Below are 13,650 nucleotides of genomic sequence, written 5' to 3'. Positions count from 1 at the left end.
CAAGTGTGAGAGTGTTTATATGCGTCTTAGCTCTTAAGCTTTCTTAAGATACACGTGCTTAGTTACAGATTGTAGGTGTCTGTATGTGTGTTGGTTCCTGACTGGGAGCCTATGTCTCCTCCCACCTCCAGCTCTTGCAGCAGTGATTCCAGGTCTGCCGTGGGGCTGAGCAGCAGGCCTCGGGTGTCCTGGATCCAGCCTCGCACCAGGCCCAGCTCCCTCTCCACCTCCTCCCTCTCCCTCAGCTCCTGCTGCACCTGTGCCCGGCTGGAACGCACCTGCAGCGCCAGGCTGGAGACACACACAGGTGGAGGGGGCGGAGCCATCCGGAGTCAATAGGGAGACGCACCTACCCACACGCACCACGGAAACGCACATCCTCGGTATTTACCTCTCGTAGCGATCCTGCAAGGTCCTGATCTCCTCAAGGCAGGAGGTCTCATCTCCTCCCTTCTCCGGGCTCCTTTCCGCCTTGTCCTCCTCTCTCGGCTCCTCTTCCCGTCTCAGGCGGAGGGTGTGTTGCCCCAGCAGGGCCAGGGCAGACTGCTCGCGGTCTAGCTCCTGGTTGAAGGAGTCGTGGTACTCTAGCAGGCTCTGGAGCGCCGCCCTGCTGGCAGCCTTCTCCACAGTGCTGTCTGGGACACGGCCGTGGAGGTCTGTGGAGACGGAGCGCACCTTCTCCATCTGGGGACGGGGTGGCAGGGAGTCGTGTGTCGAAGGGCAGGGAGTTAGGAAGAGGCATCCACGTTTCATTGTACTTTTTCTTTATTGGCTGCTGTACCACTAGTCTTTCTCTGGTCCACACAAAGCATAACATTTCAAATGAACCAACCACTATCAACAATGCATTTTAAAAGAAAGAAAATTCCTTATCAGAAAATGATGGGGTTAAAATATGCGAAAGGTCGGACTAGGTTATATCTAATATACAGAGTTGGCTCACTGTAACAAAGTCCTTCTGGGTCTCTTGTTAGATACTGCCTTTTATGGCCCAGGAAGAAGTCCAGAGCAGTGACTCATTTGTGAAGAATGACCTCATGTCCACTTGAACAAAGAGGTTATAGAAAGCCACTGGACAACAAGAATGTGCCACATCGAGACATGTGACCACTTCCTGATCCAAAGACCTCGTTTCCTTCCCAGAAGCATTGCTTTGTGGGACAGGGATGTGTCAGAAGCAGTTGGAAGGCGGGAAAATACTTCCCGACTAAGATTTGGCGGGATCTAGGAACTGGCATTCTGCCTGGAATGACATCACCACACACCCACACTAGTTTAGAGTAGGCTATGAGCTCTGCTAGCATGTGTGAGCGGTGATCCACAGACACATGCAGAAAGTTAGTGTCTAGCGTTTCTGGCTGTGCTGTACTGTAGGTAGTTCAACGCATTACAGCACAGCATTACTGTACTGACAGTGTGACATTTATACGGTATATATACAGTATATTCCCCTACCTTTTCAGAGAAGCTTCTCCAGTCTCTGGCTGTGTCTTCCAGCACCCTCTCTTGGGCTTGCGCTGTGCTGCGTAAACGACTCCAGCGTTGCCACAGTGATGACACCGAGTGGCTGACTACAACTTTACTGGACTCTGAACCAACCCGCTCCAGGTCTGCCGCCTTCTCTCTCAGAGCACACAGGGGGTGCTCCAACCCATCAATCTGGGTCACCAAAGACTGGAGGGGGAGGGGGGGGGGAACAGAGCGGGAAGCAGAAGAGAAGAAGAATCAAAAGGACAGTTCTCAAAAAAACTGATCTAAATTTGGAAAACAAAATCAAATTTACCTTGTAATTCTGAAGCTTGTCCTCTGCTTCTTTGCTATTGGCTGCTTTGGCCGTGGAAAACAATGTAATTCTTTTTCCTGTTTCGTTCATCTGTCTGATCATCTCCTCTTTCTCCTCCTGGAAGGCGCACCATGGAGCAGCACAGCTAACGACAGACAAATAGAGATGGAAGTCCTGAATTGCACTTCCAATACCATTTAGAAAAATGCAGTTATTGTATCTAACACACACACACACACACACCTCTGCAGGTTCTCCTGGTGTGTCCTCAGTCCTTCTTTGACCTCTCTACTTTTCATTTGGACTCCCTCCAAACTCTCTCTTAACGCCTTCTTTTCTCCTGGCCCAATCAGACCCTCCAGTTGTAGATTGACGGTCTCCAACTCCTCTAGCCCAGACACGAATGCCTGTTCCAGGACATAAATCTCCTCCAGCTCCCTTAGGCTTGCATCCTGGTTCTCCAGCTCCACTCCAAAGCTGGCTCTCTGGAGGACAGCCCCAGCCAGGTGCAGCCATCGCTGGGTGGACTGCTGAGCTGACAGGTGCCTCTGGACGAGGGACAGGGCCTTACCCAGACTCGTCTTAGCAATGGCGATAAGAAAGTTAGGTATGAGATATACCCTCATTAGAAAGTATATTCACTGTCCAAAAACTGTTTCACTTGCGCAGGTCAAATGTCAAAAATCCCTACTGAGACATTGGACTTTTTTAGTTCTCTCTATTTAATTCAAAAGAGAAACCATTAGCCGGCGATTTCATTTTGGAAATGTAAATTGTTAGGCCTCTTGAATTAAGTGCCCTTCTAGTACTTATCAAAATGTTATTTCTGTTCTGCAGTGCACTCAACTGGTCAATTATGACTTCCCATTGCTGCTCCCTGAGCAGGTTCAAATTGATATTATGGGGAGAGAGCAATGGGAGCATTTTTTCAACAAGCTCAGGCCATGAATGATGGAATAGGTCAAAAAACACTCAAATGTTATATAATACCAAATTCCTAAAAAGCTTTAAAAAAAAAGCATACTGTAGTGTACTGCACAGAAGCTTGCCATTTCAAGTTCCATCACCCATGGAATCTAGACCTTCACAGACCCAAGGAGAAGACCACTTACCTGTTTGGCCGCCACTGCTTGTTGAACGTCAAAGGCCAGTTTAGCCAGCTCCTTGAGGTCATCCTCTACGTGTGGTGGAATGGTCTTCTTCTTACTACTGTACCTCTGCTTCTCTCTGCTGCCCAGGACATCTGCCACCCTCAGTCTGGACTTCACCTCCCCCTCCACCACATTCAGTCTTCTCACTTCCTCTTGAACCATCTCAACGTTTATCCCCGGAAGGGTCAAAGGTTGACTTAACTTGTCTTTCAAACTATTCAGCCAATTGTACATTGCATCAATCTCTGTTTTAAAATCTTCATCCTCCTCACATTGGTTTTCACACAGTCTAATGCGTTGTTTTACCTCTGTCTGAATGGAATATAGCTCTTCCTTTCGTGAGGTCACTTCCTCCTTTAAGGCCTGGATGGCAGTAGGGTCAAAGTTCAAACAAAGCTCCTCAGCCTGTTGGCTCAGTTTCTCCAGCTGAGAGCTCACCCCTTCCAAACTCCCAACCAGCTTGTGAAGCCTCGCAAGTCTGTCTGTCGTTTTAAGGTGTGACTCTGACTCCAGTTTGACCAGCTCCTCTTGAACAGACCTCAGGCCACAGTCTAGCTGGGCTGATGTTGCGTTATGTTCTCCCAATGTCTTCGACGATTCACCTAAATGGTTCACCGACCCGTCAATCAACCTCTTCAGCGAATCGTGAAGATGGACCAGACTCTGTGTCTCCTCAGGTCTGCATCGGAGGCCCCTGCTCAGAAAGCCCTCCGTCTTTCCCCTCAGCTCCCTCACAGCAGGGCTGAGGTGGGATAAACTCTCAGCTAAATCTTTGTGTTCCTGACAAAGGCGATCGACGTCCTCCCCTCTGAAGCTGATTCTCTGCTTTCCCAAAGTGTCAAACTGCTCTTGAAGCTCCTCCAGTGCATTTTGAGTGATGTCGAAGAAGGTGTCAAACTCTTTCCTTTCGGAGATAGCGTGCTGCAGTCTGTCTTTTTTCTCTTTGGCTAGCGCTAGGATGCTGTTGTACTGTTGTGGGAGGGCGTTGAGCTTCTCGTCCAGGTAGCAGTGGTCCACCTCGTTCAGGGAGGGAAGAATCTCCTGGCCCACTCTCTGGACAATGAGGAGGAGGTTTTCATATTCCAAAGCTTGCTCGAGAACATTCTGAAACTTCGATAGTTGAGCCTGCAGTTCCACGTCACCGTCCTTGTCCGTGACGCTAACTTCAGGGAATGTCACGACTTCGGCCTGTCTCAGCCAATGGCAAGTCTTATTCAGGTCGACCTGGAAGTACTTCCGAGAAGTCAGGGCCTTCTCCAAGTCCTGAACCCGCTGGCTGACCTTCTGGATCGCCGTGTTGAAGAGCCTCTGAAGGTCCTCCAGCCTGGCTAGCGTCTCCGCCCTCTCCTCGTCGGTGGCGTCCGTCTCCAGGACTCGTCCTTGGGTCCGGAGCGAGGCCAGCTCCCCCTCGTACGCCCGCAGGCCGCTCTGGACGCCACGGCATGCGCCCACCTGCTTGGTCAGATCGTCAGGGAGCAGAGACACGCGGTCGTCCACCAAGGCCTTCCTCTCCTGCTGCTGCACCCAGGACAGCGCCCTGCCCAGGCCTTGCAGGAACTGCGTCCGTTCCGTAAAGGCCTACGGAAGAACAGGAACAGATTTGGATTTGTGAACTAACTGATCTTAGATAAGAGAAGTTGTGAATCTATCAATAATGCATGAGGAGGTTTTTCATGGTCAGGTGGCGTGCTCGTCTTTTCAAACCTTTATATGAAAGAAAAATTATTGGAGTGGAAGACAAGATGGCTACCTTGCTGAGGTACTTCCTCCTCTGGGTCACCCTGGCTCCCAGTGCCTCTACTTCAGCCTGGGCCTGGAGGACCAGCTGCTTCAGACGCCTCCTCTCGCTCAGCCCCAGCCTGATTGGTAGATTGGCCGATTGATGAACTTACTATTATTTACTTGACATTGCATTGAGTTCACAGGCATACATCGCAACATACGTCTTCTCATCAGAGGACAAAGTGAAAACTGGAAAACAATGTCCAATGTGGCACGTCATGGATTTATAAAAACACACAATGACAGTCGAGGGTTAAGGTGATCACCTGGACTCCACGGCCTGGGCCTCGCTCACTGCCTGGGCCAGCAGCTGCTGCCTGGCCTCCAGCTCCACACACACACTCAGGTGGTCAAACAGGAAGCTCTGGGCCAGGTCTGGTGGGGGGCTGGTCTTCAGGGCCGTGGTGAGGGCAGGTCGCTGCTCCTCCACCCACTCCCGGGCCTCCCTCAGCTGGGCCTCCACGCGGGCCAGCTCCTCCAGGGTGTGCGCCGAGGCCTGGATCTTCCCCTGGATCAAGCTCTCCAGCTGGGCCCAGCGCTGCTCCAGGTACCCCACCTGCAGATCCCCGACAAAAGGTTGTGGTTGAGCGGATAGAACACGACGAGGACGTGGGGTGATGTGGAAGTATCGGTGGAGGTTCCAGGGTTACCTGTTGCTTGATGAGCTCCTTGTCCAGCAGGCTGAGGCGAGGCAGGACAGCCTGCCTCTGGTCTCTCAGCTCCTCCAAAGTTCCCCCCTGCTCCTTCAGGTCGCTGGACAGCTTCCTCAGGGCCTGCAGGTGCTCGCTGGTGCTCTCTGTGTCCGCTCTGACACACACACACATGCACACAGGGGAAAAGGGATTAGTATACACGTCTGAGACAGAGAGTTGTGTGGATGCATGTATATTGTTTCACAAAGTATGGATGGATAACAGTTGGATGGAAGAAACACATGGTCCTTCCGTACCTGGCCAGGTAGTCCCACTCTCTGGACACCTGGTGGAAGAGCTCCTCCACGGCGGCTACACACTCCTGGTACTCCCCGCTCCGCTGCATGTCCTCCCCCCGCTGGGTCTCCAGCTCCTCAGCTCTCTGGCCCAGCTCCTGCCAAGCCCTCTTCAGACTGGCTACCTCCTCCAGGCCAGGGCAGTCCCGTCCCCCCGTCAGCCCAGCCACAGCCTCTCTCAGCTGGGCTGCCTCGGCCTGTCTGTCTCTGATCTGCTGGAGGAACTCCTGGAACGATAGACGACACGTTTGTCATTGTGTTGTGGATATGATCTCAGCCAAGCCAAGTGAGGGGCTGGTTAACTGACTCACAGATAATGGGCACAGATGCAACGGCATATGGAATATGGCCTGGCATTATGTAACATTATGGAACGTGGGCCTTCTCTGAAATGGGGCATTGTCCTGTGAGGCGCCACTGATTGCTGAATAGAAACCTTGGCCCAAGACAAGGGCGGCTAACTCGGATGAAAATAGAGGGGCTGCTCAACTCTGCTATCCTTACCCACACTTGTATCTACATGAATTGATAACACACAGTTGCAGATTGGAGAAAATCAGCAACACTCTGACTGATTGATCAATCTTTCCATCTCTTCATTGATAACCTTACCCCCTCCCTCCCTCCCCCCCTGACCTGGGCCTGGTCCAGCTGGTTCTGGGCGATCTTGGCCTCCAGCTCTGCCGGTCTCCTGCTGAGGTTGTGGAGCTGCAGCTCCGTCTCTCTCAGCTGGGCCTCCAGGTCGGAGCGCTGCTCCTGAACGTCCCTCCAGCTGTCAGCCACCTCCTCGCACAGCAGCATCCTCTCCTCGATCTGAAGAGCAGTAGGGAGCAAACGGGGGAACGTTCAGGGACGCAAAGCTACACAACGGATCGCACCGATCACAGCTACACGGACGCCCTGAAGTCATATCGATGACTTAGGCATCGTCGTTCAAGGTAGGAAGTGCTATCGTTGCACATCCACAGAACAACCAAGAACATCCAACTTTGAAAGTGGGTGACACCCCGCGCACCCAATCATCCACCCAATCATCCACCCAATCATCCACCCGCATCATTAAGAAACAGGGTGTGGTCCACATGAACTGTGGTGTTGTGGTGCTTCTCCACGGCTCCCCCTCTCTGCCTCACCTGCAGCTTGACCTGCTGGATGTCTGCCGCCGTCTCCCTAACCCTCTGTTCGGCCAGGTCGCAGGTGGAGCACACCAGCTGCAGGTACGTACTGGCCTGCTCCTGCAGAGTCCGCTCCTGCTTCACCTGACAACACACCACCACCACACACAGATATTTACAGCCGGTAGATGACACACAGGAAGGGGTTGCATCAGCCTACGGGGTGGCGCTGGTGAGTGACCTGTAGTAGCGCATCCTCCAGGCTCAGGGGGGGGTGCGCAGGGGGCTCGGGCTCCACGGAGGCAGAGGCAAGCCAGGTCTGACACTGCTGCAGGGCATCCTGGAGGCTCACATGTCTCTGGAGCTCCCTGTCCAGACTCTGGTAGACCTGGAGATGGGGGGAGGGGGAGAGAGAGAGAGAGAGATACAGAGAAAGAGAGAGAAAACATTTGGAAATCTTAAGACAAAAACAATTCTGCTGGGCTCATTATAAAGCCTTTGGGTGACAATTGTTTTTCCGTACGAAAACGAGACACTACAAAACACTGCACAATTAATTTCCATAATTCCAAATCTCCGTCTTCCCTCTGAACAGACAATGGTGCAGCATGGGTAACAGCTAAGCGGCCCGCGTGTTTGACAGGTGTTGAATGTGAAGGCGTCCCTAATCTACGGGGAAGACAGCAGCAGCAGGACATGATTGACATAGTTAATATGAGGGCCTTAGGGGGGGGGGGGGGGGCTTGGTCAATAACAGACATGTGTCGGCACGGTGCCTGGCAGAGTTGGCAGAGGATAGGAGGTTGGCAAGGTGGCAGGGTGCCGGGGGGCGGCAGGAGGGGTGTGGTATTAGACAGCGCCGGGCTGTGCCACTGACTGACTTTTGGCAAGCGTTTTCACGGCTGGAACACCAGTTATGGGATTGGCACAGTCCTGTTGATAGAGTGTGTGGCTGGATCCACGGGTTGCCAGGTTGGCTGTATCATAATGGTGTCGGGAGGGAAGCTAAGTTGACAGGGTGGATGTTGCCAAAATGACAGAGTGGAGGTGGATTAGAGAGGGTTGCCATGTTTGGTGAATAGTGTGTGACCCATTTTGGCTCATACAGATGAAATCAACTTGACGGAGACTGCACAGGGATTAATAAGGTAGGATTGAGAGAGTGGTTTTGGCTGGTGCAGTTGGTTAGCGTTGGCATGGGTGGTGCTAGTCTGCGCTGGCAGTGCCCTCTGGTTTGGCGGTGAAGGTCAGTCTTGAGAGAAGGTGCTTAGATGTCCAAATGGGTATGAATTAAGGGAATGCCTGTGCCAGCGTGATATCAACAAATTGGCTTTATTGTGGTGTGCATGTGTGTGTGTGTTGGCGTGAATGTTTGTGCCTCTTTTAGTTGTCCTTCAGTCAAGTTCCTCACTCTCTCTCTCAAACACAACCATCCCTCTCTCCCCCCTCCACCTTTCCCACCCTCCCTCCCTCCCCTCCGTCCTCACTCTCTGTGCTGTGCTGCAGATGGCAGAGTAGCTGTCCCTGGTGCCCTGCTGATGGGCCTGGACCTGCTGCCTCAGTCTGTTCTGCACGCGCTCAGTGCAGCCCCGCACCAGGTCCTCGCCCCGCTCCTTCAGCCCCGCCAGGCGGTCCTCGAACCCTGCTATCTCCTCCATGATGGCCTGAGGAGAGCACACACACACACACAATACAAACATAAAAGACTGTCAAAAGCAGTCTGGGTGTTACTCAGGGTGAATGGTCAAGGACAACATCAAAGTCAGATTGTGGAGAATCCTCACAGCCAAAAGATAGGATTGGATAGGACAACTGGACTCAAGCAGAGGTCAAATGACACAGTCAAGAAGAAAATTGAGTCTTTGTGCTGTGGCTCACAGACTGAAGTCTGGACTTTTCATGGTTGATTACGGAGTGAAAAAGTTGAAAATGTTAACTGATTTGGCAAGTCACACTGTCACAAAAAAAGTCACACTTCAATGAACTGGATGAAAACCATTGTCCTGAAATGGAAAGACATGAATATACCACAGCATACAAAGTGGTCACACCTTATGGCTGGCTAGCAGCTGAGTGGCGGCCTCGAGGCCGCCACCCAAAGAGGGGTCAGGGGTCACCATCCTGCTGGACATCTGTAGGAGCCACCTTTCCACTTCCTGTAGCTCGCTGTGGTACGCTTCCTGCTCTTTCACCTGGCCCTCCAGATGATGCACATGGGCCTGGCACACACACACACACCAGTCATTAACGTTCATGTCTATCAAATGAATACTGCAGTATTGCTCGGGCTAATTGCAATGTAATGAGTTTTACCATGCAAACCAATACAATGAAACACGTATCCATTTATGATTTGTGTCAAACGTGTGGCAAACACGTCTGGTGTTCCTGGGTGTGTCCTGCTCACCCTGGCAGTCCTGCACAGGTCTGTGTAGTCGGCCTGCAGACGGAGCATGTTGTCCCTGACAGAGGGGTAGTGGACGGAGGCCAGCAGGGCCTCCCCCTTCTCCACCACCGACCTCACCGCCGGGTCCCTGGACTGGACCGTCTGGAGCAGGGCCTGGGGGGGGGGGGGGGGGAGGGGAGGGAAAGAGATGGGAGGAAGGGGAGGGAGAAAGGGTGGGACAAATAAAGAAAAAGAGAAGGAAAGACAACGTGTTAGTCCCTGTAACCTTGTAGTGTACTTAGGGGGTCAGTGGTGTCTGAGGTTAAGGGTGAAATACCACAGAAAGGGTCCCATACTCCACCTTGTACTTGGCTAGCTGGGCCCTCCTCTGGTACAGCTCAGCCTTGGGTTCCAGGGGCCCGCTGAGCACTGCTTTGGTTTCCAGCACCCATTGGGCCTGGGCCTTGTACCGGTCCTGGAACTCCCTGGCCAGCAACACAGCACGCTCAAGGGAGCCTTGCTCCTGTCGTAGCCCACCGGCGAGCTCCTCCAGCTGGGCTAGGCGGGCCTCCACCTCCCCTCCCAGACTCTCAGCCCCAGACTCCTCCAGGAAGCCAGCAGCCCGCTCCGCCTTCTCTCTCAGGGATTTGAGGAGGGAGTGGCCATGCTGGAGCTCAGACTGGAGAGACTGGAGAGAGAGAGATACAGAGAGAGACAGAGAGAGTCAGCGATATATAGAAGGATTCCTGAATATCATCTTCATGTTATTGATTTTTTTAAAGCCCCCACAGGGCGAGTTTGTAATAAACTCTGCACCATTACAATATGATGGGATGGAAACTGAGGAACGGAAGAATCACCAAACAAATACCTTCAAACATTAAGCTTATTACTGCATGCTTCCCCTGACTGTCATCACCAGCATCTTCACACAAACACACAGACACACAAAAGCACATTTCTTTGTTCCTCAGACAACGCTGGCGTCTCTTCTGCTTGGTTTCAGAAGCTCCGCCCCTCCTGAGGAGGGCTTTGAACCTGGCAGGAGAGACCAGCATGGTGAGACCGCTGTCAGACCCACACTGGAGCGTGCGGTCAGAAACGGTCAGAGTGGCAAGACCACAGAGAGTCATATGAAAGGAGAGACCAATTACTGGACAGAGTCAGTAGGGGGTTTCCAGGGCAACCAACACACACACACACACACACACACACACACACACTCGCCCTCTCACACACACACACACTCCACAATCTCTCCACCCTCTCTTTCTCATCTCTCTCTCGGTAACACACACACACAAACCCACACACATACACACTCTCTCTTATGGTACTTATTTCCCTCAACAGGGCACCATCATGCTTTCATCATGTGCCTATTGTTTCCACACAGGAGAGGAGGGCTTCAGCACACCCCCTTGACAGGCTCGCTCCTTCTGATGATGCGCTAACAAGATAACTGTGTCCACACACACACACACACACACACCTCGTACAGCTCTTAATGACGTCTGCAGGCACGCAGCTCCTAGCCATGTCCATCTCACTTCATCATGGCTCCTCAGTACGTTCAGCGTGCTATCATAGGATACACACATGTATGGATGCAGGTGTAGACTGGTGAGCTAACAGTGTTTATGCACCACTGGAGTAGCGTGTGAAGACATATACTTTAAAAGCACAGCCGAAATGAACTATTTTAATTTGATACGGTTGTATGCATTCACTTTGTGTGACCTGGACTCAATTTGCGCTTGCACACAAGAGCTCTTATTAGCATTAAAGCAAGCTGTGTCATTACCTGCTAGGAAATTAAACCCTGCAGGAAGCCATTGGATATTATTCCAGGGTAATTTTGTTAGCTTCTATTTTCTACACAACATCTCGACACACTAACAGGGTCTGTGTTTACATACTTCGGTACACTGGCTCAATCTAGTGCACTTAACAATGGTTGCTGCACACACAATTTCCACCAGCTACATCACAAACCCACAAAAAAAACCATGTTGAACTGTCCTTGCAGTGATATTGCTGTCACACTAACAGTATCTATCTGTATGGCCTTTGCTTAGTATGCACAATGGCACGCTGGTAGAAGAAAAGAAAAAATTCCCTGTTCAATATGCCTGCCTTCAGCCCAGTAATACATTTCCTTCCAAATCATGATGTGATGCAGACATACACTGTATATGGCTATACTTTCTAAATATGCCCAAATATTTGCAGACGTGTTTGCCAACCCTTTAGACTTGGGACTTTTGATAAACGTCCTCTAGGCTCGATGCTGAAGAAAGACTTGTGTGATGAAGGTCCTCGATCCTGTAATCATTCATCTGACACAGTGTTGCACTTCTACCTATGCATATCAGGACTTCTGTATTGAAGGCAGCACCAAGTATGACAGTGGAGGGACTGATTATCTGGGCCCTTTATCCATGCAGCTCTCCATGGTTCCTGGCTAGGATATCTTGACCCCATCCCACATGGCTCTCTCTCTCTCCCTCTCTCTGTGAGAGAAACCCAGGGCTGGTATTGCCGAGCAGTCTGCCATGCTAGCAGAACACGTGCAGTGACAGCATGGACCAGTCCCAATGCAGGGAGGGAACGTTGAGACCAGACATGGATTACTGCAAAGCTCATGCCAGATGAGCTGTGACTTTATGTGTGTGTGAATGTCTTTGTGTATGTGTTCAAGTGTGTACAGTATATGTGTGTGCGTATGTGCAGTGTGTGTGCAGTGTGTTTGTATACCAGCAGGCCAGATGAGCTTTGTGTGTGTTCATCTGTGTGTGTGTTCATGTGTGTGTTCATGTGTGTGTGTGTGTGTGTGTGTGTGTGTGTGTGTGTGTGTGTGTGTGCAGTGTGTATACCATCAGGCTCTTGACATGGATGCTTCTTCATCCTCTGTCTCACAGTGGGGGGGCAGTGGGGGGGCCCCTCCCCTACCCTCCCCCTCACTCACCAGCTTCCTCTAAAGACGCGCCCACTTTGTCTTCATAAAGAGAATCGATGCAGACGCACACACACACACACACACACGCTCTTCTCTTTGTGAACTGTGCCCTGGCAACTTGGTACAGTAATGATGTGGGGTGTTTCAGTGAGGTGATTTATGTGTGCGAGTTTAGACTCGTGTTTGTGTCCATGTGTGAGCCTGTGCATCTGTGTGTGTGTGTTTCCCCGTTCTGGTCAAGTCAGTTCTGTATCATCCAAGGGATGAGCCATCTAGCTGATTATTGTCTATTTGGTACACTGTCCCCATAGTTACAGAAGCTACTAAATCTAACAACGCCGTATTGACACACATACACACACAAACAATACAAAGGGTTTACAAACACCTTTTGTTGCTCGGCAGAAAGTGAGATTGGAATAGCAATCCCATTACAACTGGCTGAGAAATTGGACTGAAATGAGACATTGCTGAAATTCTGTGGCACTAATTAAAAATCCAGAAAACGCCATCCATCTTGTGATAGATAACGCTACAGAGGCTTAATTAAGTTTTATCAGGGCAATCTGTCGCTGTATAGGAAACAGGAACTCTGGGTTCTGGAAAGAGACTATTCCACAAAGCTATTACATGTGGACGTTCTGTTCCATAATGGTTGAACAAACATGGACGCTGCTGCAACATCTCCCCACAATGCAATGCGACTACTCGTTACCTCAAGTTTTTTCATCTTCCTCTCCATGGCAACCCGGTCCAGAGGTTCTGTGCTGCCACTCACTGCTCGGAAGGTCTTCTGGGTCGAGCTGAGCCAATCAGAGAAGGAGATGCAGAGGCTTTCAGCCTCCTCAATGCTCCTCAGTTCTTCCTGAAGCTGCTTGATGGTCTCCTGGAAAGAAATTGGTGCAGAAGGTTGTGATGTTACTGCTTGCGACATCATACCGTATAGAGGACGGCGTTCAGACACAAGCCGAGGCTGAAGGTGAGTTCAAGGTGAGTCGTCTTGTTAAGCTTTTGATACGTTTGGCCAACCTCGGCTAGGTTTCAAAAAGTTGTTTCTTAACAATTCTAGACCAAGTTCAAAAAAACTAAACAGTCCTTTTGTTTGAAACTCCATTCGAAATGCATCTGGCCAACAGAGAACGATTTCGGAGTCCTGGTTAAAATCTATATCAACCCTGCATTAACAACAAACTGATCTTTACTTTGATCTCCAAGACGTCAATATGAGAACTGCAGGCGGTGAAGGATTCACTGGTTTCCACATTTCATACCCACTCAACTATGATCTCAAGACAATGCTACATATGAGTGGGGAGGAAGCCTGCAGTTTTGATACATCATTCACTTGACTTGCAGATCTCAGTGTGAAGCTCCAATTAGCTGATAGTGCTGAGTGCACACCTTCGCTGAGGAGATGGTAGCAGCTCTCCAGCATGGAGCACACACCTCACGCTGAATAATTACAAGCATCCAAGCAGTGGAGAGG

At 50.9% G+C, this 13,650-nt stretch overlaps 1 protein-coding gene across 2 annotated transcripts in view; it reads right to left on the bottom strand.

The window, feature by feature from the left end:
• The window catches only part of syne1a (spectrin repeat containing, nuclear envelope 1a), a 104,783-nt gene that overhangs the window by 43,124 nt on the left and 48,009 nt on the right, over positions 1-13,650 (bottom strand). For both annotated transcript variants that reach the window (XM_084700846.1, XM_084700845.1), the window contains exons 68-85: positions 12,880-13,050; positions 9,567-9,893; positions 9,227-9,379; positions 8,871-9,038; positions 8,307-8,483; positions 7,061-7,207; positions 6,838-6,963; positions 6,341-6,517; positions 5,666-5,931; positions 5,367-5,523; positions 4,983-5,272; positions 4,685-4,793; positions 2,896-4,512; positions 2,027-2,364; positions 1,784-1,928; positions 1,456-1,674; positions 392-684; positions 126-291 (exon numbers count right to left, since the gene is read on the bottom strand). In XM_084700846.1, coding sequence (XP_084556972.1) covers positions 126-291; positions 392-684; positions 1,456-1,674; positions 1,784-1,928; positions 2,027-2,364; positions 2,896-4,512; positions 4,685-4,793; positions 4,983-5,272; positions 5,367-5,523; positions 5,666-5,931; positions 6,341-6,517; positions 6,838-6,963; positions 7,061-7,207; positions 8,307-8,483; positions 8,871-9,038; positions 9,227-9,379; positions 9,567-9,893; positions 12,880-13,050 — 5,046 coding nt within the window. The remainder of the gene's footprint in view (positions 1-125; positions 292-391; positions 685-1,455; positions 1,675-1,783; positions 1,929-2,026; positions 2,365-2,895; positions 4,513-4,684; positions 4,794-4,982; positions 5,273-5,366; positions 5,524-5,665; positions 5,932-6,340; positions 6,518-6,837; positions 6,964-7,060; positions 7,208-8,306; positions 8,484-8,870; positions 9,039-9,226; positions 9,380-9,566; positions 9,894-12,879; positions 13,051-13,650) is intronic.

This window comes from Hypomesus nipponensis, chromosome 6 (assembly GCF_054491055.1).
Source record: "Hypomesus nipponensis isolate SF chromosome 6, ASM5449105v1, whole genome shotgun sequence".
Classification (NCBI taxonomy): domain Eukaryota; kingdom Metazoa; phylum Chordata; class Actinopteri; order Osmeriformes; family Osmeridae; genus Hypomesus; species Hypomesus nipponensis.
Note: the sequence above shows the minus strand (reverse complement) of the source record. Positions and strands in the feature narration are given on the sequence as shown.